The sequence below is a fragment of the Kwoniella europaea genome, chromosome 1 (assembly GCF_036810445.1).
Source record: "Kwoniella europaea PYCC6329 chromosome 1, complete sequence".
Taxonomy (NCBI): Eukaryota; Fungi; Basidiomycota; class Tremellomycetes; order Tremellales; family Cryptococcaceae; genus Kwoniella; species Kwoniella europaea.
The window spans coordinates 231,371-257,491 of record NC_089487.1 but is presented as its reverse complement, the minus strand read 5'-3'; the positions used below and the strand labels follow the sequence as shown (position 1 = coordinate 257,491).

Genomic DNA, 26,121 nt, shown 5'->3' with positions numbered 1-26,121 from the left:
GTTGGTGTTGTGCTGCTGGTGGTCTATATGATGATGATATGTATGATCTACGTTGTTGTCTGTTATTGCTATTGTGAACCACTCAGAAATCATCTAATTCATCATAACCTTACAGTCACTAAGCAGCGAGCGAGCGAGTGCGATTAGTGGTGGCGGTGATTTCGGAACTAACACTCTGAAAATGGATGTGGCACCTTCCTCACAGTCCATACATGTGCGATTCAGATTTGACTACTGTAGGTGGGTCTAATTCCATCTTCTATGCATGTTATGATCCTGCTGGCGAAGTATACGGTACAGAACTACATATATATATATCTAAGATCCTTCCATGGACCTACCAATCAACGTCTCCTTTCATCCGTATTCCCTATCTGCTACATCTCATATCCCTCTATGGTGATCTATCCCCATTCAGTTTAGCCTCATGAACCTGTTTTGCCAACTGAGTAGAAATTATAACATCAGCGTATATTCAAATCATCAAGAAACGATCTGAGTAACTTACTTCCAATAATTGCGTCTCTTCTCCTGATTGTTTGCACAAATCCCTAAATGATCCATTCTCTCTTTGCATAAGCTCGTAGGGTGTCCCGAATTCAATCACTTTTCCGTGGTCCAGTACCAATATCCTAAGAGGTCGAACCATCTCAATCAGCATCATACACTCATGTCGTCGCCCATTCCCACGTAATGATACGGGATTGGAAACAATGAGTAAGAGGGAAATAGGAAGAGTAATACTCACTTATCCAACCCACAAACAGTCATCAGCCTATGAGCGATAACAATCATCTGTACATCTTTCATCTCCGATCTTAATACATTCTGTATAGTCGCATCGGTAGCATGATCGAGGTTCGCGGTTGATTCGTCCATAATCAGGAAAGATGAAGATCGAAGTTTGAGTAGTCCTCTTGCTAGTGCCAAAAGCTGTCTTTGACCTTGACCTGAAAACATAATCCGAATCATCAATTACGATCTCAGATGGCAACTTACAACAGAGGTTCGCATATGACATATGGATCATGGAGACTGGACTGAGTCACTCACTGAAATTTTTACCTCCCACAGCTACTTTCTCCTCCAAACTCCTAATCATAACTCTCTCTTCTTCCTCTCCTACTTCTTCCTCCCCTACTCCTCCCGAGGTGGTTTGTAGAGTTTCCAACTTCTTATCCACTTTCTTCATCAGACTCCTCACACTCGCTTGCCCTCTCAAAGTCCTCTTACTAGGCGTCTTGGTAGGTGTCAAGGCCGTTAAATCCGATTTCGATTGTACCCTCGATGGATTCCTTGATTTTGAGTTGATTAAACCACATTGCGATAAAGCTTCCCATATAGCTTCGTCGGAATGCTGGTCGAAGGGATCCAAATTGTCTCGGACAGTACCAGAGAACAGCTGAGCTTCTATATTCGTCAATCGATAAAAAGTATTGTTAGCTTATTTTCTACGCTTGTGATTGCAATGAAGAGACCTTGACTCACCCTGTGGTAGTATAGTCAATCTAGATCTCAATGCGTTCAAACTAAGTTTAGAGATATCCAATCCATCTATAATGATTTTGCCTCCATCTTGATGTAAAAATCGGAAGAACGACAAGGCAAGAGCTATGAGTAACAAAAGCGTATGATCAGCTCATGCGTGATTGAGCGGGTGTGTGTGTACAGTTTGTGAAACTGTACTTACTACTCTTTCCTGACCCTGTTCTACCACAAACACCAATCTTTTCTCTCGGTCCAATGGTGAAAGATACACCTTGAAGTACGGGGTCAAGCTGTGATACATCACTTCCATCAGCGTCTGCTCACTTTGTCCGTCGTAAAACTCGGAGTTGGAGCGTACCTGTGGGGCATATCTGCAAGTAAGATCTTCTACAATCACACTTCCTTCTCTAGATGGCCAATGAGCAGGCGGTTCGATTCCTTTGGCATGTTCTTCTTCTTCCACTTCAAGTTCGAGATCTATTTAACACTCTCAGATCAGCTCTGTCATCTTTCTATGTACATGATATACGGTGATGATCGGTGAACATTATCAGAAAGAGTCAAATCAAAGCTTACATTCTCCAACCCTCTCGACACTATTCATACTCATCTCACTAGCCGCATAAAGCCTTACAACCCAAAGAACGTATTCAGTGAACGACACTAGCGAAATGACAATGACATGACGTTCATCAGCATCATCAATGACCACACATCACATCATGCTGGGTCAACTTACAAGCGTACGTGATGGACAATCCAACAGCACCAGCGTCCATTTGAGGGTTTCTCAAAGCAAATACAGCCGCGAAGATAGTGACGAATGCTCCGATAAAGTTTGAGAAATTGTTGAGAAGTCGGTTGATCTGCCATAAGTACCAGAAACATCGTCTATATCGTTCATCATATTCGAGATCAGCGTGATCTCCAAACAATAGCACAGGTATTTAGACTCGCCAAAGCGATAGAGAAATATAGCCAACTCACGTATTCTGATCGATCTCATGGAACAATTTCCGCATGAATCGCGCACTGTCGCCATATGATCTGATCGTCGACATCCCCACCAAAACTTCTGAGAATGAGATGAAAATAGGTGATCTAGTAACGCTCTATGGTATTTCACCGTGAATCAGCTCAGGACCATTCTGAGACTCTTATGACGTTCTACAATACTCACATCAATCCGTTTAATCTCTCTATTGGTGGTCACGTACAAAGAGCCGAGTAACCAATAAGCCAGTACGATCAGAACCAGGGCGACGAGGAATGCTATTGTTGTCGAGTCATTAACAAATTAGCACGATTCAAGGTTCCTTCTCGCAAGGTGACTTACCAGGAGTTGACACAGTCACAACGACCAGAATAGCAGCAGCCGACAAACACGAGTTGGCGAAGTACATCAAAACTAGATACCGATGTTCAGATATCAGCTGTACCCTCGATCGACCAGGATTTTGGCGCAGATAACTCACTTTCACCAGCTTCCTGATCTATCGAAGACATATCTTTACTCAACCTATTCATGATCCGACCACTACGACGCACAAAGCACCATCACATCACAATCAGCTTTGTCCATATACCAATCACTGTATATCAACCCGATGATGGTAGCTTACGAAGGTGTTGAATCGAAGAATCTCATCTTCGCACCCAAGATTCTTCTCACCAATTTCGAGTACAAACTCTGACTTGCGGTTAAAGCACCAAAGAACGTAATTCCAACTCGTCCAGCTACAGCCAGGACATAACATGCTGAGATACCCCAATAGACCGTGAGGTAGAATAACGTGGAGCGTGGTTTGGCCATTTGACTATGTACTTCTTCTATCACCATCCGCCTGACTTCCAACATTGTCGATAAAGATGAAGTTGTTGGATGATCATTTGCATTAGCCCATTCTTTGATCCAAGTATTATTAGCGATTTGTAATACCTGATTACCCAGGAACGCAAAGATGACTATAAACCAAAATAGGCCCGATCCCATCGACTTGAAGTATAACCAATACGTCCCTATCCCGACCATCCCCTGACCTGAGCTCTCAGCGGCGACTAGCTGTTTATCCAATTTCACCTCTTCCGAAGTTTGTTCAACGGCTTTATCCACTTCGAGTTGTTTTTTCCCTTCTGATATCTCGGTAGGTTGATCGTCCAATACAGGTTCGATGAGATCTTCCGCTTTGTTGTCGGATGGAGGTTGATCGGACGAAGTGAATGTTGAAGAACTGCCAATAGCTGTTGGTGTAGATGGTCCACTGTTACTTCCACTTCCATGTAAATCTAGTAAACCTTCTGAAGCAAGTTCGTTGGGTGTCCCAGATGCTACTATTCCACCGTTATCCAGTATGACGATGAATTTCGATGCAGGAGCGACCAAATTCACTTGATGAGTCACCATAATTACGGTCCGACCTTCAATGAGCTTGCCTTGGAGAACATGATCGTAGAGATGTCGGGCAGTTTGAGCATCTACTGCAGAGAGGACATCATCCAGTATAATAGTCTTCGCAGGTGAATAGAAAGCTCTGGCGAGGGCGATTCGGGCTTTTTGTCCACCTGAACATGTCGTTCCCTTTTCTCCTACTTCAGTCTCATCACCTAACTCGAATATCTCGAAATCCCTTCGCAAAGCACAGGCATCTACTACAGCGTTATATCTCTTCGAGTTCCACTCTGAACCAAAGACGATGTTTTCCTTGATGGAAGCACCAATCAACCACGGTGTCTGAGAACAGTAGGCAATCGTATCTGCCAGACCGGTCGAAGGGTCGATGGGACAGATATCTCGATTGGCATGGTCGTCAGGCATGAATACCTTTCCTTGTAATAACATCGCTTCACCTAATAAACCAAGGATCAAGGTAGTTTTACCTGATCCGACCGGTCCGGCAATAAGACTCAGCCCTCCTACAGGGAATGATAAATCTAATTCACCAAGGACGAATGGCTCGGCATCATCATCAGCAAGTTGATGCAAATCCTCGTGAGTCGCATATCCAAGAATGGCATTTTTGAATCCTATAGACGGTTCTCCTGGACCAGGGGTAGAGAGCTGTCTGTATTTGAGTGTATCAGGTTCGTCGAGATATGCTTGAATTCGTCCACAGGAGGTATAGGCTTGAAGGAGTCGAGTCAAGGTATCTTGAAATAATGCCAAGGGGTCCTTAAGCATATTGAACAAGATCAAAGAAGCGAAAGCTCTATCAGCCGTGAGAGGTTGCTTGAGAACCATACTATGTACAGCAAAAGCTACACCAGTTACCAAGACCGGTGTACCCCAAACGAAAACCTGGAATAAAGTGGTGGTAGCGAATCGAAGTGCCAAGACCGCCAGTTCCTTCTTTCTAGTTATACCCATGCGTTCGAAAAACTTATCTTCCCATGCATTGAATTTGATAAGCTTGATATGGGCAATGACTTCCGTGACACTTTCCAATCTAGCATCCGTAGCAGCCATGAATCGTTTTTGATATATCGTATAAAGTCGTCCGATCAAACCTTGAAGAGGCATGAGAGCAATGAGAACCGCCGTACCAGCGAACGAAGCTGCTCCTAAAGTTTTGTACAGGAGGTATGAGTTGAGTATAACCGCAAAAGGACAAGACACGAGGTAGTATATGTAGGCGCATATCTCTGATATCGTAAATGCGTCGACTGATACCAAATTCGCTATTTTACCTTCAGTTGCTGATGCTTCGGGATCATCAATGACTTTACCATTCTTATCGATCTTGTTCTTTTTGACGTTCCCTGATAGATCTCGCCTTCGAAGTGCTTTGGCGAAAACATCAGATATGATGATTGCTCTTAGTCGAATACATAGACGTCGACCAATGAACAATGATTGACCCATTAAGATGACGCTGAGGATCTGTCCACCAGCCATCATAGCTACGTAAAGCACTGCGACGTGTCCAGGTTGAGACGATGTATCGCGTTCTTTCACGTACTGAAGTAAGAGTCGAAGACCGGTGGGCGGAAGGTATTGGAAAATGACAAACACGATAGCCCAGATCTACACCAGACTATCGTCAGCAAAGACCGGAGCATAGAAAACGGGACCCAACTCACAGACTGCATTGCCAATTCAGGGAAGAAGAACCAAAACAAATCCGTACCCAAATTCCGTATCCTTTTTTCTCCAGTTCTCGCCAAGTGAGCCTTGTCCCTTCCAGCTCTATACGCTCTGAAAGCACCAAGCGAGGATGAAGCGGAATCATCTTCTCTTATAGCTGGGATATCTTTGAGGGTGATTGGCTTGAAGTAATGTTTGAACAGCAAGGGGAGGAGGAAGGAGTAAGTTGCCCTAGAAAACGTTGCTGAAATGGGCCATATATGTCAAATATTGCTTTTGAGCTGCATAATAACGGCAACCACTTACAAGTAGGCTCTTCACAATGCTTTGGTAATTTTTCTCCATAGCTACCGGAAGTCCCTCCTCCTTGAGATACACCACCAATCAATAATCGATCCAACTCTTCTGAATACGGTATACTGATCAACGCTACCCAGTACACCACTTCTACAATACCACTAGCGATCTTGAGGGACGAAGTGTGAGTTTGGATGATATTTGAGCGAAAGAGGATTAGTGAAGGGAGGATATGGAAGGTAAGGACAGCTGTCAATGGAGATGAGGGGAGGAGAGCCATCAAAGCCAGCCATGCCTAAGATAGTTATTCGAGATTATCAGTTGTCATCAGATAGCTGAGTGAGAATCGCGCTCACCGGAAAGACGGTTTCCTTCCAGCTCCCTTCTATAACTCCCCTAGCGATCTCCAGCTCGAACCATGCCAAAGCACCTATCAGACCAATCCAAAACCTCAATCTTCTCCATTTTGATTCCTTCTTCTGACTAGCACTTTTCCAACCATTCACCACATGTTCAGCTTCTCCATCTGACAATTTCCCTTTCCCAGCCGAAGCTTTGCTCGAGGTCAGAAGATTTGAGGCGACTGAGTCAAGTATGACATTGGATTCGAGCTTAGCGAGATCGGAGGTTGCTGAAGGCGAGATGAGGGTTTCTGCTGTGACTGGAGTGTAAGGCGGGGAGGAGAGATAACGGGGCAGAACAGTGATGCATAAAATATAGATGGCGGAGAGAGCGATGAGGATGAAGGGAACATTGGATATATACCTATATGTTGAATGTTCATGATATATGTCATCAAAGTTGTCAATAAACAAAAATGCAACTCACCTGTCCGTGAAGCAAGGTGAAATCCACTCCATCCCACACATTTTCACAGGTAGCTTTACTGGCTAGATCCACGAGTTTGGTAGACAAAGTCTCGACCAATCCAAAACCTCAACCATTTTGATTCCTTCTTCTGACTAGCACTTTTCCAACCATTCACCACATGTTCAGCTTCTCCATCTGACAATTTCCCTTTCCCAGCCGAAGCTTTGCTCGAGGTCAGAAGATTTGAGGCGACTGAGTCAAGTATGACATTGGATTCGAGCTTAGCGAGATCGGAGGTTGCTGAAGGCGAGATGAGGGTTTCTGCTGTGACTGGAGTAAGGCGGGAGGAGAGATAAGGGCAGAACAGTGATGCATAAAATATAGATGGCGGAGAGAGCGATGAGGATGAAGGGAACATTGGATATATACCTATATGTTGAATGTTCATGATATATGTCATCAAAGTTGTCAATAAACAAAAATGCAACTCACCTGTCCGTGAAGCAAGGTGTGAAATCCACTCCATCCCACACATTTTCACAGGTAGCTTTACTGGCTAGATCCACGAGTTTGGTAGACAAAGTCTCGAAACCAAGGAACGTCCTCATTGTGGGGCCATCAATTTTATATGTTGTCGTGTGATGGTAGACAGGGAGATGTGAGATGTAGAGTGGGGGAGGAAGATCACCTTGGTCTTCGGCCGATCACGCTGTGTGATCAGATACGACTGTATGTTGTTTACCTTGGAGAAAGGGTCACGTCTTGACCAAGGGGATCCCTTTGAACCCTTTCAAGGTGAATACCAATGTAGGAAGCTAAATAAGATGAATTGGAGTCGTGAAAAGTTGTGTTATATGATCGTGCCGTATCTATCGTTTATCGTTATCTCGTTCAGTACAAGTCACACATCCAGCGATCGTGAGGTATCTGTGATAGGAGAGTCTATATACACTGAGGTGTTTATGTGTTTGTTGTGCAAATTTCGAAAGGGATCGGAGGGGTGTTAGAGCGAAGATGGGATGGATGTTATCATCTTCAAGCTTTTCATGGCTCGGAGTCATTTCGTCTTTTCCAGTGACGTGTGAAGAAATCAGAGAGAATCAAAGAAATCGAGGAATCAAACACGGTCAACTCCGATCAACTGATTGTTTTGCTGGTGTTTATGTTAACTTATATATTCGAATAATGACATGACTCGACTCTTGCATCACTTCACCTCCACTATCAATCACGGCCAGACGAGTGGACAGTGGACCCGAGTGTCGACTGTGAATCACTCACTGCATGAGTATCCACCTCGAGATCTCGTCCGAGCAGGTGACGAGTGGAGGTGAGTTGACTGGTTGAGCGAGGGTGTTCGCTGTTTGCTGTGTCAAGAAGGACAGTGCGATAGGGTGTCAAACACGCTAACTGAGGATCATGTCGAAATGTTGGATTCCTCTTTTGCATCTTCTCTTTTCATCCGCGTCAATCACTTATGACTGGCTTCAGCACCAATCGAAATGGATCGCATGACCAACGATTTATGGGAGACCATCTTCCAATCTCTTGATCCGATCTCACTCCTCAGATGCTCCGAGACCTGCCGACGATTCAATCAGGTCATCACTGGTTCTAGCAAAATACAGTTGATCCTCTATCGATACCTCTATCAACATTCCACATCACCGCACTCGCCTACTCCGGTACACAATAGTCTTCTGTCATCTCACGAGCAGCTCCGCAACCTCCTTCAAGTCGAAAAGAATCTCTCAACCTTCAAGCTCAGAAAGTATACCCTCAAGATAGGTCCTGGTGAACTCATCTGCGCAGCTCACGATGGACATGTGATATCAAAGCTAGAGGAACCTCGACCCGCTCGAGAGCAAGATGGACGATGGAGGTTTGTAGTGGAATATACCGAGACAAAGGATAGTTCGGGTAGGAATGCTTGGACAAGGAAAGAACATTTATGTGATTTCGAACCAGATCCTGAGCGAATTTGGATTGACCTGGCAAGAGACCTAATTATCGTCAAAGAAGAGACCGAACAAGATGTTCTCCATATTCTTTCTTTCCGGGAGAACACCAAGTATGATTGGATTGGTGTGATTCAATTTCATCCGGGTCATGTAGTGCGTCATGGGCTATCTAGCTCACGGTATAAAATCAGTCTTGGTCCCGGAGAGACAGTAATTGTGAATTGGTATCGTCGGCTGCACCTGTATAGCTTGTTAGATGGTCAGCACAAAGCCGTAAGCTTGACCGTCCATACTATTTGATGATGCCAACGCATAGATCAATCAACGGGACGTCAATATTGACGGTGAACTACTATAGACAATCGCTATACCTGACAATGCCGATCGTCAGCACTCTCTGAATTGTCTATGGCCGGATCACGTCGTCTTATTCCTGAAGATTCCACGTCCTGGGTAAGTATCAGGTATCAGAGCGCGTACTGTGTCGAAATCTCTTTCGGTTCCGGCATCACTGACCTTCGTTGCACTAGGTGGACAAGTCAGATTGATAATATCGGTGCACCGTTTGCATCTTCCATATTTATATACGACCTCACCCGAGATCATATTTTGGAAACAAGCAAGGAGGAACCTATCATCATTGATAGACCGACTTATAAACTGTTTTATCCCTCGCAAATATCTGATCTCCCTTCTCACATTTCCGATAGAATCTACGAAATGAACCCCGTGTGCAACGACTTGTTAGGTGTAGATCTAGAAGGCCATTACAGGTTGAACGGGATTATTCAATTCACCAAGTCAATAAATGTTAGAACTCGTGAGGGGGGATCTAACACCAGTCACAGGCTGTGGATTCTCATTGATGCTCACGACCTCATTCAGTCAATGCCAATGAAACAAGACCAAAACAAAGGAGGATCAGTTAGAGACATAAGCTTGGAGGAATGGTACCCTTTCTCTTACATGCACATGGAGCAGACCACTAATCTTCTCGGACGAGGCCCTGCTTATCCGAGTGTGAGCAGCAAGAAAATTCTCCGTTGGACTAGGAAGGTTCCTCGTGGGGAAGTCAAAATCACTTGTCATGATCTCAACGAACGTGTCGTAGCTTTATCTCGTACGAGCACCATTCATTCAGCGTCCATGGGTCAAGGGGCCCTAAATAGGAGATTCGAGTTTGAAGAGCTAGAGCAAGGGAATCAACAGGACGGGAAGAATGGTGAAAATGGTGGTTATATGGAAGAAGTGAGTTTCTTACACCTAACATCTTATCCTCTAGAATTGCTGAGACTGTCATTGCCTCTCCCTCCCAGGACCTGCTATTGAATAACATCACCATTACCCGTTCCGACAATACCTCTCATTCTCTCGGCGCCATCACTCGCGCTGGTACCTACCAGCCCACAGGAGATGATCGACGAACGATGCTATTTGATGGAACGAAAGTCTTCATTCAGGATGAGATCAGATCTCTCCTCAAGCAGGATATCATTGTATTGGGTTAGATTACATAGCTGGGGTTATAGTATATATTCATATCCTGCCAACAGTTTACGGATCTGGAAATTGATTGCAGTAACGTTGGATGCTGTGAAATAGTGTGATCATCCCAGTCGAACGGATCACCTACAATCACCGGGTATGTACTCTTCGAGTGATACGTGAACCATATCAGATCTGAATGATGCATACATACTTCGTCATGTGTGTGTATGTCCCAGTTGCATCCCACGGGAGTCTGTACAGCTCATTCTTACAACTCAAAAGTCGCTCAGGCGCTGTCGAACCTCTTCACACATACATGTCTTTCATAATCCGTTTTATGATACGCTCTTGGCGTTACACTACCACAGTACCCAGCCGGCATAAAAGTAGCGCAAAATGAATCGAATCGCGGACGAGCTGATAGACACAACGTTCCTTTTCCTCGACCCCTCATCAATCATCAGTTGCGCTCAAGTCTGTCAACGATTCAACCAAATCATCACCAAATCAAGCCGGGTACAGCTGCGCCTTCATCGTTATCTACATGGTTGCGCTCAGCTTGATCGCGTAAACGGAGGTGCAACATCTTACTCCTCCACGCCATCACATGACGAATTAACAAATCTCAAACAGCAAGAGACTAACTTCGCATTGTTTACACCAAGACATGGCACCCTGTCTATAGGATCGGACGAGTGGATACATGCTGCCTATGGGCAGCGGATCATAACCAGTCGTGCCAAAGCTTTACCCGTTTTAGATCAAGGTGTGTCAAAGTGGGTACAGATTGTGGAGTACACTGAAAAAGTGGATGGAGATAGGAAAACATGGGTCAAAAAAGAACATATGTGGGACTTTGAACCGTTGATAACATCAGTCGACCTGGAGGGAGACTTGGTGATAGCCGAAGAAGTGTATCGAGGGGAAGATCGATCGATGATCAAAGTGTTCTCGCTGAGCGGAAATAATATCCCTTGTTGCGAAATACATCTGCAGTGGAGCGGACAATCGAAAAACCTCGATGGGTCCCCTAGGTACACAACCTTCGGTCCATTAACCACATTCATAGTAATGGCTCCTCCGAATATGAATATATTTAGCTTGTTTGATGGAACGCAACTAGCCGTGAGTGTATTATTACCCCTAGCTCCAATCATCTGAACTCCTTATCCAACCATAGGTAATCACCATTCCTGGTGGTATCCTCTCTCGTCATGTAGTACAATGCGTCTGGCCCAATTACATAGTAATTTCATCTCCCACAACATGGACTTGGTACGTTACCCCACCACTATCCAACTTTTGGAAGACTCGCTAATAGATGGCTGTATGTTAGGGAAGGGAATCCAGACATAGATGCCGGTCTGGATCAGCGTTTATTCATCTACGATCTCGAGAGGATTCTTTCGAGCAGAAAGAAGAAAACAAAGCCCATTATCGTCAATAAACCGAATTACAAGCTTATCTATCCCAGAGAAGCATCCGACCTCCCCCCTAACATCCAAACACAGCTTCAAGAAATCTACCCGAAACAAGCCCCTCATTTGAGCGGCTATTGGCGCGGGGGTCATTATAAAAGTGGGATTATGCAGTTGTTCCTATCAGTGAGCCAGCACGACGATTATCCATACCCCGGGAAATCATATTGCCTCTTGATATATATCGATATCAATCGCCTACTTGGATCTCTTCGTTGCTCTAAGTCAAGACGGGCAAAATCGCAAACGATCCCGCTAAAGAAATGGTACCCTTTCTCCTACATGCACCTTGAAGAATCGAACAGGGATGAGGGTTGGGGTGGGGATGATCGGTCGATAGCAGGTTCCAAAGCATTTGCGTGGAAGCGAATGAGATATACGGACGAAATAAAGATATACTGCCACGACTTGAATCAACGTATTCTTAGGTTTAAAGGAGATTTGGGATCAGCTCTGGGTGGTGGAATGAGTATGTTCATGCCCCAAGTAGTCGCCTCAAAGGAGGAAGATATCAGCAAAAAGGTGAGTCCGATCGCCATCCTCTGTTTAAGATGGGTACATAAGAATTGATGTCAATTGAATATTGTGCTCGCTCTGTAGGACGATCAACCGTTTCACTGAACCACCTATTATCTGTTTGAGCGGAGACCCGCATCAGGTAGGAGATCATGATCTTCATAGCTAATCTTGTAGCAATTGAGATAACACGCTAAAGAGATATACGATTTTCGATGATAATGATGATGATGCCGATGGTGATGATGATGATAATGATGACATAAATCAATCATCAAAGGTGATAAGTCGTTCTCGAAGTATGACTGAACAATACAGACCTATTATGCTGTTTGACGGCGGAAGATTGCCCAGAAATAAGCATGAGAAAGGTGTGTTGTGAGAAAGGCTATGGGCACAGCTGGAAGTACGAGTAAGCAGAACGAGTGAAGATCGGATTAAACCGAAAAGAATTGGTCAACAATCAATCACGACTTATTTATGCTTTTGCTCGTGCTCGTCATTCTGCGTTACACAGATAGACTAAAGGTCAAGCTATGCGAATGTATATATACATATACCTGCATTCTAGAGAACCAGCAGTCAAAATACCGGTATATTTGTTTCCTCTCTTTCACCATTCACTGTAAAGTAAAGCCAATTTCGACTCTGTAACCATAATGCCAATAGCTGTCCCACAAATCTTCAAGTACGATTACGTACCGGAGACTAAAGAGAACTTGGATTGGGCAGACCGTAAGTATCCATCTACCTTCTCTCGGGCCTATCAAGAAGCTAAAGTAGATTTTACGCCATATGGCTGTGAACAATGTAGTACCTACAATCGACTTATCTAAATTTTCCAACCCCGAGGGAAAAGCTGAACTTGCTCAAATATTGATCGAAGCAATTCGTACTAAAGGATTCTTCTACGTTACCAACTTTGGTATCCCCCAGGAGAAAGTCGATCGACAATTTTACCTTGGCTCGAAATTTTACGATTTACCGTTAGACGAGAAATCCAAGTATATTCCTGATTTGGAGAATGGGGAGTATAATGGGTATAGACCTGCTGGAAGAGCTGCGTTGGCTGGGGGTGTAAGGGATCAGACGGAGGTTTATAATATTCCTAGTGAGTGTGATCATCCATCTGTCGTACATTATGCACTTTGAGAGGCACTGGTATTCAGAGGAAGATGCGTAAAAGCTTGGATGTTGACTATCATTTACGTATACAGAATTCGACGGATACCACGATAGAGATCATCCAGATGTAATCAAAGAGAACATCGGTGAAATCGAAGAGTTCGCTAGGGTAAGCGAACACCCTTCTTCCACTCTGCACTACAAAACGTCTTAGTGCTTACCAGCTGGTTTGAATATTTTAGTCACTTCACACCAATGTTCTTGATCCTCTTCACGCCCTGATCGCCATCGCCCTCGAATTGCCAGAAGATTTCTTCATCAACCTCCACAAGTACGAGAACCCTTCAGAAGATCATCTTCGATATATGATGTACAGGCATTTCTCAGGTGATCAACTCAAGAAACTCACAGAGGAAGGTGATGGATTATATTCATTGGGTCATACCGATCTGGGTACATTGACTTTATTATTCCGACAACCTGTTGCTGCTTTACAGATCAAAGATCATAAAACCAATGATTGGAAATGGGCTAAACCACTTGATGGTTCTTTGACTGTTAATACCTGCGATGCGTTGAGTTTCTTGACTGGAGGCTATATAAAGAGTACCGTTCATAGAGTAAGTATAACTCTTACATCAAATTCAAACCCCTATATTAACGTATTACATACCGGTGCTAATTTGAGATGTGCTACTGTAGGTATCTGTCCCTCCCCCTGATCAAAATCAATACGACCGACTAGGTTTACTCTACTTTGCTCGACCCTCCAACGACCTCCCATTGAAAACTATCAAATCCCCCTTGTTGGAAAGAGAAGGTTTCACTCAGAATGAATTCGAGAAAGGTGGTCATAAAGTACCTACGATGGGAGAGTTCGTCAAGCTCAAGCAGACTTGGCAACAGAAGAAGAGACAGAACTATAGGGAAAGGGAAGATGAGGTGATTGTAGAAGGGTTCAAGGGGAAATATCATGATTAGACCTAACTTTGCAATCCAATATATGGTTAATTATATGATAATGCAGCTCTCTGTAACTTGCTTTCTCCGATTTTAATGATTTCTCATTCGTTATTGAATATCATATGGGAATGTAATCTTGTTAATCATCATTCCATGAATTAATCTGTCACACTTTGATTGCCATACAGTCGTCTTGTTAATTCTTTTTCACCAACTAGCTGTCGGCCCACCTGATACTCTGCCTGTCACCCGCAAGGATCCAGCATGCTGTTCGTAAGATCATATACATGTACAATTAGAACCTATATAACCAAATACGAAAAGATCAATAAGACAAAATAAACAATCGAGAACCACTCAGACTAAGCAGACATTTTTGAGCAAAAGTACATGATCGCTTGCGAATAATCGTCAGACCTACTCGACCTAACCTCTGGTAAAAACCTTCTCAATGACCTTGCCCTGTCCCTCCGAATCAATCAACTTATACCCATTCGTCCTGAACAACTGAGATTTCAAGAAAGGTCCCACATCATAAATTTCTAATTCTTTCGCACGCTTTTCCAGTTGATTCGTTTTGATTTGTACTTTTTCAAGATCGGTACCACGCTGTAATCTATATTGTTGTGATAATTCCTTGACGATTTGTCCAAGTAAGAAAGACAACAGTTCTTCGTGGTCTGTAGCTTGATGCACGTATTTTCGGAATCCCTATTTCACACAATAACCAATACCATACAATCAACATATATTCTCCTATGAAGTTCAAGCAACACCAAACTCACCCTTTCAAGAGTCTTCTTGATACTCATCTTCTGGGCATTCACGAAGCTTCCCACTGCTACTTGAATCGCCAAATCGATATCATCACTTCTGACATACTCTCTCAAGTGCATCTTCGCTGAGGCCTCTGACATTCGAATCATCGATTCTAGATGTCTGACTGTGATAGGGAAAGAACCAGTAGCAAGAGATTCTCTTCTGAGATCTGCGTAAAGTCGAGCAAGTTTATCTTGGTCAAGTTGATGAAGTTTGGGTCGAATGTGTTCCTTAGAGTACATGATGTATTTTCGGAGTACATCTTGAGGTATTATCTGTGCAATACGAAGAGTCAGCTCAAGCCTCAATCAGAATGAATACGAAGCTCGTACAGTATACGAATCGAAGGAAGAATCATAAGAAGACAGAAACTTTTCGATCACACTCACATCAGCATCAACCGAAGTAGTCACGTTAACCTCATCTCTCGCCTCATTGAACTGTGGGTGAGATCTGAGATGCGATCCGACCACGAACTGAGCGAGCATTTCGTCCTGCACTGGGTCCACCGCATCTTTCACCACACACAAAACATCGAAACGGGATAAGATCGGTTCGGTAAGTTCCACATTCTGTTGGAAGGGGATAGTAGGGTTGTATCTTCCTCTGATGGGGTTCGCAGCTGCTATGATCGCACATCGAGCTTGGAGGGAAGTTACAATACCAGCTTTGGAGATCGAGATAGATTGTTGTTCCATAGCTTCGTGGATGGAAGTTCGATCCGCATCGTTCATCTTGTCGAACTCGTCAATCAGACAATGTCCTTTATCCGCTAATACCAATGCTCCACCTTCCAAAGTCCACTCTCTAGTGATTGGATCTTTCCTTACGGACGCAGTCAAACCGACCGCAGAAGCTCCTTGACCAGTAGTGAATACCGCTCGACTTGCTGTTTTCTCGACGTATTTCAGGAATTGGGATTTAGCTGTACCGGGATCACCCAGTAACAAAACGTTTATATCACCTCGAATTCGATGTTTTCGATTGATATCTTTTGGTACACCACCAAAGAGAGATAACGCAATAGCAGTCTTGATATCATCGTGACCGTAGATCGATGGTGCAATAGATTTAACAATTCGCTTGGCGATTCTCTCGTCTTTAGCCATGGACCTGATCATCTTCTCATCTTCCTCGGTCAATCTAACAGCAGCGAACAAGTCTTCTTTCTTGTTGATGTGATTTGCTTCTAGTACAGTTGAGAATACTGGGAAACCATTCTTGGTGTTAAGCGAAGCATCGAAATTGTTCCGGTAGATACCAGTAACTTCAATTTCTTCTCCAGGTTTAGCCATATCGATCAAATCCCATAAAAGCACAACTTCCCTATGTCGAGGTAATCGACCAGCGGGTACACTTCCAGGAGATTCCTGTAAAGTCATCTTTTGGTAGTTTCTGTAAACAGTTTGTTCCGAGTTGACGCTGAATGGCCCTCTACTTTCACAAGCTGAACAGAAAGAGATCTTCAATTCTTTGTTGGTATCTTGGAAGAAAGGACCTAAAGTCGCACCACATTTACCGCAGTCGAATTTGACGTATTTCAATTGGGGGAAAACACCAGTTCGTCTAGTGACTACACCGCTGACTCTGACAAGACAGTTCAAGTTGGATTGCCGCAGATCTCGAAGTGAGAGTGAGGTTGGCAATTCGGTGATTCGAACGTGAATTTCGGAATGGATGTTATCGTACGAGGGGTAGTATAAGAGGATAGCTTCCAGAGCTACTTCGTCGAATAGAGCTAACATAGGTTGAGGGGAGTTGGCGAGGAAGTAGGCTAAGATAGGTCGTGATTGAGCCAAATGTAGGAAAGATACTTCGAGGGATTCGGAGTTGACTGAAACAAGATGATCAGTACTGATCTATCGGGATTCAATGGGTTGACTCACTTTCACCCAGATGTTTGATTCGTTGTCCGTATACGGATTGACCATTCTCATCGACATAAGTCATCAAGAAACTTCTGAAATGCTTCTGCACAGCTCTTCTCACGGAGTCGATTGAGACCCATTCAGCAATAGAAGCAGCTTTGACATCACCCAGATGTTCCAACGACATCTCCTCTTCTTCGCCAGCATCGTCTTCATCCATCCTCTCGTCATATTGTCTTCTCCTTCTTCGGGTGTTGATACCTGCCAGAGGACCCTCACCTAGTCCATCCATATCTTCATCATCTGATTGTAAGAAAGCAGGCATATGATCCCTTCTTCCTGCTCTTCTACCTCCTAGTCCTCGATCTCGTCGGTCCATCGCTCTTTCAGCGGCAAGTCGTTCACCTCGAGTCATCTCGGCGACGGAAGATCGATCATCCAGATCTGCTTGAGAGTATGTATCAAGAGCATCGTTGGCATCGTAATCCCTACAGTGCTATATCAGCATAGTGGGTAATATTGGAGTAGCGATTTGACTCACTCCATCATCCGCTCGTTAAAAAGATCTTCTCCATCTTCATCCTCATCATCGTCACCTTCTCTAGCTCTTCCCATCTGTCTCATCTCGACCTCGGCATCGTCTCCTACATCCGCTTCATCACCAAAGTCAGAGAAAGGTGCGGGCGGAGAGGAAGGTGGAAGTGATGATGGAGGAGGAGAAGAGGAACGGGGACCTGATGGACCGGCAGTGGGTGATCTGGAACGAGATCGTTGACGCTTGGTTCTCGGTTGGGAGGAAGGGGGGATAGGTGGGGAAGACTATTCGGAAGTGTCAGCTGGCCAACCGAACTGCAGTCGTCGATGCAGCTCACCATGGTAGATCTATTGGTCGGTAGAATGAAGAGTACTAGAAGGAATTGTACAGTGACAAATGAGCAGTGATCAATGGAAATGAGAATATGAATAAATGAGGGAAAACGAGAGGGGAACGCGTAAATCGACACGACACCCTCATATTCCCCCCTTAAGACGCGACGACGCGCCAACTGACTAGATACCGGATCCATTTATCGCACTTTATCCCAGACCAATTCTTTGTATGCGCATACCATTTAAATCACCTCGAATGTTAGATATTTTGACAGCAAAAGTTACAAGATCTCATAAACCGACTCCAAAACAAAAATCTACGCTGCTCATATACAATTCAACAACCTACAGATCACCATGGCAGACCTCAACTTCCCTCCTCTAGTACTAGCATCGTCCAGCTCAAATATTGTCGCCGTCGCAGGTGCAACACTCATTGTCCAGAACCTACAAACATCGAAGACCATCTCATCCCCTTCAGTCGATAACAGGGCTCATCAGAATGGGTTCATCCGACATATAGCGGTCAGTGTAGATGGGAAGATCATAGTCAGTGTGGGAGATGATAAGAGCTTGAAAGTATGGGATGTGACAGCGGACGAGATCAGACTGAGAAGCACTAGGTTGGCCCAAATCCTCCATTTCAATTGAAAGAAAATAGCTAACGCCGTCCTACTGTATTTAGAGGCCTCATCAAGAAAGCTTCGTGTGTTACGTTGTCACCTGAGGGAGGTATAATAGTATCAGACAAAGTAGGAGATGTTTACCAGTGAGCTGGCCTCTTGTTCAACCTATCCTACAATGCTTACCATCTATGTATCTCAGATACCCACTAGATCCCGTACCATCCGACCCATCAACGTCTAAACCACCTATGCACGCTATGGTATCCGATCCGACTAAGAATCCAGAGTGTGATTACTTACTAGGTAAGCTAGCTTGTACATCACGTGCGGTCAGCGGATCATCAGCTCATGCTTGTCATTTGGCATGAACAGGTCACGTATCAATCCTTACCTCTCATTTGACCACACCCGATCCAAAGCATATCATATCAGCCGACAGAGATGAACATATCAGAGTATCTAGATATCCCAAATCTTACGTTATGGAAAGAGCTCTGTTCGGTCATGACTCGTGAGTTTTCCAACCATTCCGACTACAGCTCGAACAGCAATCATTGATAACGTCCCATTCGGTAGATTCGTCTCCGCTCTCCATATTCCCTCCTCACACCCAAATATTTTGATCTCAGGTGGTGGTGATCCCTCATTACGTATATGGGACTGGACAACCGGATCATCTCTTTCTAAAGTGGATATATACCCCGCAATCTTACCTCACAGGAAAGTCCGAAGTTACATGAGAAAGAACAGATCGAAAGGCAGGATGAGAAAGACGGATGAGACCGCCATTTCGGAACATGATGTAGAAGGAGAGGAAGAGACGTTTTATTCTGCTCCTGAGGGATATATCTTGCCTTCGGGACAAGGTGTATGCATCAAGAAGATCGAAAGTACTGTCGTGGAAGATAAGACGATAGTAGTGTTCTTTTCCGAAGGGTTAGTGAACGATTGAGTGTTTCCTATCGGGAAGGAATCTAGCTTATATATGACGAACAGCGCATCCGCCATACATTCCTTCATAATATTATCCGACCTCTCTTCCTCACCTATAGTGCAGACACAGTCTCTCCCATACCCTATACTAGATTTCACATTCTTACCCAACCACGATGGGAAAATTCTACTATCGTTAGATACAGCTTGGGGAGTGTTGAAGAAGAACCCTGGACCAGGCATAGAAAGCAGACAGGAGGCCATACCACGTGATGAACTGCATCAGGAGGAGAAAGAGTTATTGAATGGTTTCTTCAAGGCAATTCAGATAGGAGATAACGGCGAGGTAAGTCATTTCTGTTTGCCACAACGGTTGCGCGTCGATTGACAATGCTCTTCTTTCGTATAGCTATCTGAAATCTCTGATAATTCCTTCTCCTCATCGTTGATCCCCTCACTGCCTAAAACAGATATCAAAACACTATCCAACCTGAACCTCTACCCTCTGATCAACATCTTACCCAAATGGCCAGGCTTGGAAGAAGAAGGGATAGAAGGCGGAGATACACCAACTCCACCAATTGAAGAGGAGGCAGACGGCATATCACTCGCGCCAACATCAATGACTGCCCGTACGTTCGGAGGAACCAAGAGGAACTATACCAAAGAAGAATTGACCACGATGAATTCAAAAGTGTTGGGTAGGTTGAAATCCCAGGGAGTGGATATAGGTAATTTATTGGTGCAGAGACAGAAAAAGGCAAAAGAGGATAGGAAGAAGAAAGCTCAGGAGGCTAATGAGAGGTTGAAAGTTCAGGAAGAACAGAGGAAAGTGAAAGCAGAGGAGAAGGAATCGAACAAGAAGAGGAAGACTGTACAGATTAGTGAAGAGGAGATGGGTAATGCTTAAGGGGTTACATCGATTTATAATGCATTTTTTACATCATTCGGTAGACCTGATGATCTGATGGTATCGTGCATACTATATAGTCAAGAAGATATCATTGAGACAGAGACATACCCCCTCGTTGCGGCTTTATGTGTATTTGTCTTCTATCAAGCGTTGTTACTGGGTGGATCAGTCGTTCCTTCCGATTCTTCTGTGTCGAGGTAATTTGAACGATGAATCCATCTACCTAGTGACTTTTCCCGTCTATTCCCTGGGTTTAGTCAACCCCCGTAAAGTCAAATCATAAACCACATCTTCACATCTCTTCAAATCGTATTTGAGTGAATCGAATTTCCGTCTCAGAGCGTCATTTCGAAGGTTGAGCTATGACCAGAGAACAAAATCACAGGAGCTGCTGAGTGCGCTTCTAGCATTCAAGAAAGATAGTCGGAGAAGAGAAAAAGTGAGAAATATGGATAACTCACAAGTGAATAACTAGCAAATATATCATTTACGAAACTCGATATCTTTATTGGCAATTCAAAGTTCTGCGAAGTTACGGCGTTGATCGATAATCTAGGCTATTTACCATACATTTGATTGAATCAGCTAAAGCGTCCACATCGGGAGAACAGGGATAAACCAGCTGTCCAGTTGTCCTGCACTGTAAGTAAAGACACTTGCAAGTTCGTTGACAGCTCCTATAACACCTTGCAAGTAATCTTCAGCCGATAATTGAAGTACGCTCGTCGAGTCATTTTGTACTGTTTGACTTTCAATATTAGCATATCCCTCTCCCAATATCTCTCTTGCGCTTCCAGCGACAAGGGAATAAAAGATCTGAAGTAACTCACTACCAAGAAGTGTAGATATAGTATGTGAAGGAGTCAATTCATCATGTAGTATGAATCTGGCTAGTACGATTGATGTAGTGAGATTACGCATAGTTGGGCCCAGGGCAAATTGGTATCTACCAAAGAAAATATATTAGAGTCAACTCGGCTGATCTTCCTGATCTTATCGTGATGACTTAGGTAAATCGAGATTATAGGGAGGTGATTTTGACATACCGATAAAATTCATTCTCTGGTATCAGCTTAGCTACGTCCACCCATAAAGGTTGAGTGCGGGATATGATGTTTATGGCATTTTGACAGATCTCAGCGTCTATAAAAGCACATGATATCAGCCCTCGCCATCACTCGAAGTGGATCAAGAAGAGATCAATGTAGGGATGTAGCATACATACGTTGTGAAAAAGGTGCTGAGTGCAGTTTGTTCAGTTCGGTAGTAGCTGATCTTGAGAGATCGTCAATCGGTTCGATGGATTCTCGGATTTGCTATGTAACACAATCGGACGAATCAGCTTCACGGGCTCGTGATGATTGTTCGCCCATGTACATATATATATATATATATATAGCTCTATATGAGGCGTACTAAACATGAGGATGTTAGTCTTCAATCTACTCACCTTTTTGAGATTCTGATCATTCTCCAATAATTCGATAGCGGAAGATAATGTCTCGCTGACTGTTTGAGCTCGAGAGGAGGACGCTGTCTCTACTGACATCGTGTACGCAAATACTCTATTCTTCTGTTGGGGCTAGATGTGCAAGAGATGTGTGCAGCAACTGATAATGGGATTAAGAACAGAGAAGAGAGATGGATGCACCAGGAAGACAGTCCTTGAAGTGAGGTCAACGATCGGTTCCCAACTTTTTTATCCACTGTCAATACCTTGTGACGTCACGATATCCGAACACTATACAGCTTCGAACGTACAACTTCGAACGAGAGATGGACAGGAACGGACATCAAAGTGGCATACATGGTAAAGAAAGATTCAAAAGTCTGTCGACCAAGACCGACTTGAAATGGCCCACATGTGTTTGTGATCTCTGCCGAGAGAAGCTCAAGCTTCACTAGCGATCGGTAGTCTCAATAGCTCGTTGACAATTCTACATACATATAATTTACGGATCGAGAGCATTCATTTCGCCATGACGTATGCAGCATGTGTATCTGTATACTTCGATTGGTAGTGGTAGGAGCGCTCGGACCTCCAGATCTGAAGGGTCCAAAAGGAAAGAGGGTGAACGAAATGCTGAATTTCAAGGAATGAATCAATTCTGAGTTTTTGATTCTCTTCCCTTTTGCTTTCACTACACCACAACGCAAGTAAGAACGTAAAGATGGATCGACTAGATGATGACACTCTCATCTGGATATTCCAGCACCTTCAGCCAAAGATATCCTCGCCTGCTCTCAAGTATGCAGGAAGATGAACGGGGTTATCCGAAACTCATCAATTCTACAACTCACCTTGTATCAGCACCTATTTCCACCACCGGAATACATGAGACACAAGGGAAGCTACGAGAATAGAAAATTTTCATCCTCACGAGAGGAGTTAGAACGATTGATGGGTAGAGAAAAGAACTTTACTCGATTGACTCCTCGGTACTCTTCCTTCCGAATTCCAAAGGATCAAGTGATACTCTCGATTCATGACGATGCATTTATCACAGTACCTACATACAGACGAAGTCATAATCAAGATCACGAACAAATAGCCGTATATGATCTGGTGACTGTCTGGACTATCATTAAGGAACATGATGGAGCTGAAGTAAAGTTGAGGTCAAAAACGATTCAGGTTGACTTCGATCCGTACCAAGGGCAAGTAGTAGCGGATATAGAGCAAGGTGTGGTGATCAAGATGGAGGACAATTGGCCCACGGATCGAATACATGTGTTCAACATCAAAGTTAAGGACCCAGAGGAGGAGATCGTGGTTACTCATCATCATTTCGAATTGAAGGTAGAATTTCATCGATATGCATCTAAAGTTGGCATGGATTTGGGACAGCACGGGAAGTTAATTATTTGGGATAATCGGGGCACTTTCGTATATGACTGGAGGAGTGGAGTTAGGCAAAATGTGAGTCTTATTTCGGCAACCCTGCCGTGCTGTACAGATCGTCATGTTCTGATTGACCAAATGTAGGAGATAATCGTACCTGGTGGAACAGGGGATGCTGAGTGGGTCGGTTTCGTCGGACCTGATCTCTGGTCGGTGATGGCGTCTCGCCTTGTCGAGCGGTTGTGAGTAAGATATTCCCCATTCTGTAATCTGGTGACTGACCGATTTCAATGTAAATATGTACATCTCGCTACACGACTATTACGCTGATCAACCAAAAAGACATCCCAAAACAGACCTCGATCTGCTCATGGTTTACGACTTATCAAACCTCACAACTCCTGATGCTGATGGTAAACATCCTCCAAACATCATATTACGTATCCCTAAGCTGGCCAATGAACTCCCCAAATATATCAGGAAAGAGTTCACAACATTAAACGATCAAAGACCGAGACTCGGTCCATACTGGCCCTCAGATGGTAGCAACGGAACGAGCGATCTGCTTCATCTGGCAGTAGACAGAACTGCATGGAACCCCGCATATTGGGGCGAACACAAAGCACTATCTATCTCGCTCCCTTACTTCAAGATCAGGAAGTGGCTTCAATCAAATGCCAGCTATGCGGCTCAGAGCACTGATGGAAAGAGATACAACATTAATGATCATATAATCATTGAAGCAACCGAATGGACGAAACAAACTCACTGCGCGTTCACGAGTAACAGGCCTCGTTACATATCGGACTGTCATTACGGATCAAAGTTGGTGTTGTGTGAGAACATGCACGACAGAAGACAAGATGCCGAAGTAATTGCTCAAGAAGGGACCAACGCAGATCTTACGGGACCGAGACGATATCAAATCACTTGCAGAGATTATAACAGTCTCAAAGTCAAGTACAATTTGTCAACGTCGGAATCCGAGCTTGGTGGTCTGAAGTCGATCGATTATGTGCGTTCTGATCTCCCAGTAGAAACGCAAGTGAGTGATCATGATCTTTGTCTCGAAAGCAGCTGATGTTGACGTTGGTGAGTAAAACAGAATCGACCAGAATCAATTGACTATGAAATGAGCATGTCACTCGCCGATGAGGAGGGAATACCGTACATTCAGTCTCAATGCTTTTTCGATTTGCCCAGACAAGAGCCTTCAGACTTACCGGGTTCTCACATCGAAGAGGTTTTCTTCACTGGGGAGAGACTCTACATCCAAGGTACTGTGAGTGTTGTGGACATAGTGCGTTGACTGCAAGCTTATATAGATGGTGATAGCATGGCTGGGTTGACATGCTCGACTTTGCTGCGTGATCCCATTCCTCGACCTTGGGGATACAGGCGCTGACTGATGAGAATCAAGAGACAGATGCAATGGAACGTGTCGTGAATATGTATCGAGATGGGATGCAAGATGGAGTGGACCAGAGAATATTCATATGTTCAATTCCGTACTCGAGAGATTACTAATTGTATATAGTAGGTAAGATAATTAAGCATACAGTATTGTCGAGCGAATGCAATGAGGTACAATGATCAGACATTTTGGCAATCGTGTACATATAGCCGAAAGCTGTACCGGAGAAGGCAAAGGTAGGGAGAGCGATCACGCTGAAGCTAGCGTGTTCACTCCTTTCAGGTCAATTTAGTATATTAGACATGTCTTACTGTACGAGACGACACTATATCATTTCTTTTTTCCTTCTTTGCTCTTACCGTATCGAGAGATGACCGAATCGTCAGCATGCTCAGTCTACCGGAGGAACTACTCGAGGCCTTTTTAACCAGACTCGATTTTCGATCGATTATAGCTTGTTCGTCAACTTGCGAAAAGCTCAATCAGATCATCACCACTTCACAACCTATCCAGCTCAAGCTTCATCGTGCTCTGTACCAAGATCATACAACAAGACCTGAGCAGCTACAGGAGTTGAAAGAGCCGGCAATCGCTATAGACCAACTATCGAACTTGACCAGACGACAGAAAGCATTTGAAGAGTTCAAACAATCACTAAGCACCTACGACCTTGGTGCGGGTCAAGAGATAATCTCAGCATATGGTGGATATATAGCTACTGTACCATGTGAGGGCTATGAAGATCCAGAAGTCGATGAGAACGGATATATCACCATATTGACCTTGATCAAAATACCAGCAAGCAAAGCAAGTACAATTGAAAAGACGAAGAAGAAGGTCATTCTAGAAGGTCAAGTATCTTCCGTCATAGTGGACATTTCTAAAAACCTCGTCATCGTCATAAAAGGTTCAGAAGATGATATGCGCGTCAGAGCACACATACATAGACTGTTCAGCTGGAATACCAAGGAGCAGAAACAAGCCTTGGTGAATTCTTTACAGATGACGAGGATGAGGTGGAACACGTTTCGCGGAGAATAGCTGTAGGTCCCAAGGACATGTTCTTGGTGGAAGGAGACATAGATGTGAGAGTGTATAGCTGGATGGATGGCAAACTCATATATGTAAGTTTTGAAAGTTGCCCCCTATTCAAAAGATTTGTAAACTGACCAGTGGTAAATGGAAGGACCTCAAACTACCTTTCGCTACTAACAGCACTTACTCCGTTGATTGGGTTGGATCCAACATCATTGCCTTGAAGATATTCTTGCTAGCACCTTCGCAAGGCCTCTCTCTCTTATCATCCTAAGTAGAGTGGCATCTGATAAATTATAAAACAGGAATCACGTTCATTCAACAGCCAGCTATTTCGATCGTTTACAATATCTCCTTATATACCAGACCAAGGACCTTTCCCCTAACCCTACGATGGACAGAAGCTTTTCTTTGAAACCAGTGTGTAATCAATGACAAAGTATATATATACAAGATGCATGAATTTTCAGACTTTCGGAACTTGCATAGTACTTCATTCTGAGTCATCGCCATTGTCATTCTCATACCGCGTCCAGATACCGATTGCTGAATGTTGAAGGAAGATGTGCCAGTCAGAATTTCGCCAGGTAAGGA

General features: G+C 44.0%; 10 protein-coding genes across 10 annotated transcripts; 7 read left to right on the top strand and 3 right to left on the bottom strand.

Annotated features, from left to right (window-relative positions):
- Window positions 1-394: 394 nt before the first annotated feature.
- V865_000099 (uncharacterized protein) lies at window positions 395-7,284 on the bottom strand (the record flags this gene model as incomplete). Its single annotated transcript, XM_066223931.1, has 21 exons — window positions 395-445; window positions 509-632; window positions 749-950; window positions 1,054-1,410; window positions 1,489-1,611; window positions 1,691-1,778; window positions 1,847-1,965; window positions 2,065-2,151; window positions 2,228-2,379; window positions 2,476-2,600; window positions 2,669-2,760; window positions 2,825-2,896; window positions 2,964-3,025; window positions 3,111-5,509; window positions 5,566-5,813; window positions 5,876-6,161; window positions 6,223-6,631; window positions 6,695-6,756; window positions 6,852-6,928; window positions 7,008-7,105; window positions 7,169-7,284. The coding sequence occupies 21 exons, from the start codon at window positions 7,282-7,284 to the stop codon at window positions 395-397; spliced, it is 5,349 nt and encodes a 1,782-aa protein (XP_066080028.1).
- An 894-nt stretch (window positions 7,285-8,178) lies between these two features.
- On the top strand, window positions 8,179-10,145 carry V865_000098 (uncharacterized protein; the record flags this gene model as incomplete). Its single annotated transcript, XM_066223930.1, has 4 exons — window positions 8,179-8,790; window positions 8,996-9,090; window positions 9,168-9,885; window positions 9,954-10,145. 4 exons carry the CDS (start codon window positions 8,179-8,181, stop codon window positions 10,143-10,145), a joined length of 1,617 nt encoding a protein of 538 aa, XP_066080027.1.
- Window positions 10,146-10,521: 376 nt separating this feature from the next.
- V865_000097 (uncharacterized protein) lies at window positions 10,522-11,443 on the top strand (the record flags this gene model as incomplete). Its single annotated transcript, XM_066223929.1, has 2 exons — window positions 10,522-11,250; window positions 11,306-11,443. The coding sequence occupies 2 exons, from the start codon at window positions 10,522-10,524 to the stop codon at window positions 11,441-11,443; spliced, it is 867 nt and encodes a 288-aa protein (XP_066080026.1).
- Window positions 11,444-11,885: 442 nt separating this feature from the next.
- Window positions 11,886-12,501, top strand: V865_000096 (uncharacterized protein; the record flags this gene model as incomplete). Its single annotated transcript, XM_066223928.1, has 2 exons — window positions 11,886-12,125; window positions 12,319-12,501. The coding sequence occupies 2 exons, from the start codon at window positions 11,886-11,888 to the stop codon at window positions 12,499-12,501; spliced, it is 423 nt and encodes a 140-aa protein (XP_066080025.1).
- Window positions 12,502-12,778: 277 nt separating this feature from the next.
- V865_000095 (uncharacterized protein) lies at window positions 12,779-14,225 on the top strand (the record flags this gene model as incomplete). Its single annotated transcript, XM_066223927.1, has 5 exons — window positions 12,779-12,854; window positions 12,934-13,230; window positions 13,337-13,413; window positions 13,487-13,864; window positions 13,947-14,225. 5 exons carry the CDS (start codon window positions 12,779-12,781, stop codon window positions 14,223-14,225), a joined length of 1,107 nt encoding a protein of 368 aa, XP_066080024.1.
- Window positions 14,226-14,633: 408 nt separating this feature from the next.
- V865_000094 (uncharacterized protein) lies at window positions 14,634-17,518 on the bottom strand (the record flags this gene model as incomplete). The annotated part of the gene is made up of 5 exons (XM_066223926.1): window positions 14,634-14,918; window positions 14,993-15,301; window positions 15,416-16,860; window positions 16,913-17,382; window positions 17,436-17,518. 5 exons carry the CDS (start codon window positions 17,516-17,518, stop codon window positions 14,634-14,636), a joined length of 2,592 nt encoding a protein of 863 aa, XP_066080023.1.
- Window positions 17,519-18,121: 603 nt separating this feature from the next.
- V865_000093 (uncharacterized protein) lies at window positions 18,122-20,233 on the top strand (the record flags this gene model as incomplete). Its single annotated transcript, XM_066223925.1, has 7 exons — window positions 18,122-18,387; window positions 18,450-18,533; window positions 18,590-18,693; window positions 18,763-18,901; window positions 18,967-19,326; window positions 19,387-19,669; window positions 19,733-20,233. 7 exons carry the CDS (start codon window positions 18,122-18,124, stop codon window positions 20,231-20,233), a joined length of 1,737 nt encoding a protein of 578 aa, XP_066080022.1.
- Window positions 20,234-20,476: 243 nt separating this feature from the next.
- On the bottom strand, window positions 20,477-21,785 carry V865_000092 (uncharacterized protein; the record flags this gene model as incomplete). The annotated part of the gene is made up of 7 exons (XM_066223924.1): window positions 20,477-20,596; window positions 20,698-20,793; window positions 20,897-20,976; window positions 21,067-21,182; window positions 21,283-21,379; window positions 21,462-21,552; window positions 21,687-21,785. The coding sequence occupies 7 exons, from the start codon at window positions 21,783-21,785 to the stop codon at window positions 20,477-20,479; spliced, it is 699 nt and encodes a 232-aa protein (XP_066080021.1).
- A 1,149-nt stretch (window positions 21,786-22,934) lies between these two features.
- Window positions 22,935-24,449, top strand: V865_000091 (uncharacterized protein; the record flags this gene model as incomplete). Its single annotated transcript, XM_066223923.1, has 5 exons — window positions 22,935-23,156; window positions 23,223-23,320; window positions 23,421-24,123; window positions 24,184-24,360; window positions 24,414-24,449. The coding sequence occupies 5 exons, from the start codon at window positions 22,935-22,937 to the stop codon at window positions 24,447-24,449; spliced, it is 1,236 nt and encodes a 411-aa protein (XP_066080020.1).
- Window positions 24,450-24,879: 430 nt separating this feature from the next.
- Window positions 24,880-25,533, top strand: V865_000090 (uncharacterized protein; the record flags this gene model as incomplete). Its single annotated transcript, XM_066223922.1, has 1 exon — window positions 24,880-25,533. One exon carries the CDS (start codon window positions 24,880-24,882, stop codon window positions 25,531-25,533), a length of 654 nt encoding a protein of 217 aa, XP_066080019.1.
- Window positions 25,534-26,121: the final 588 nt, after the last annotated feature.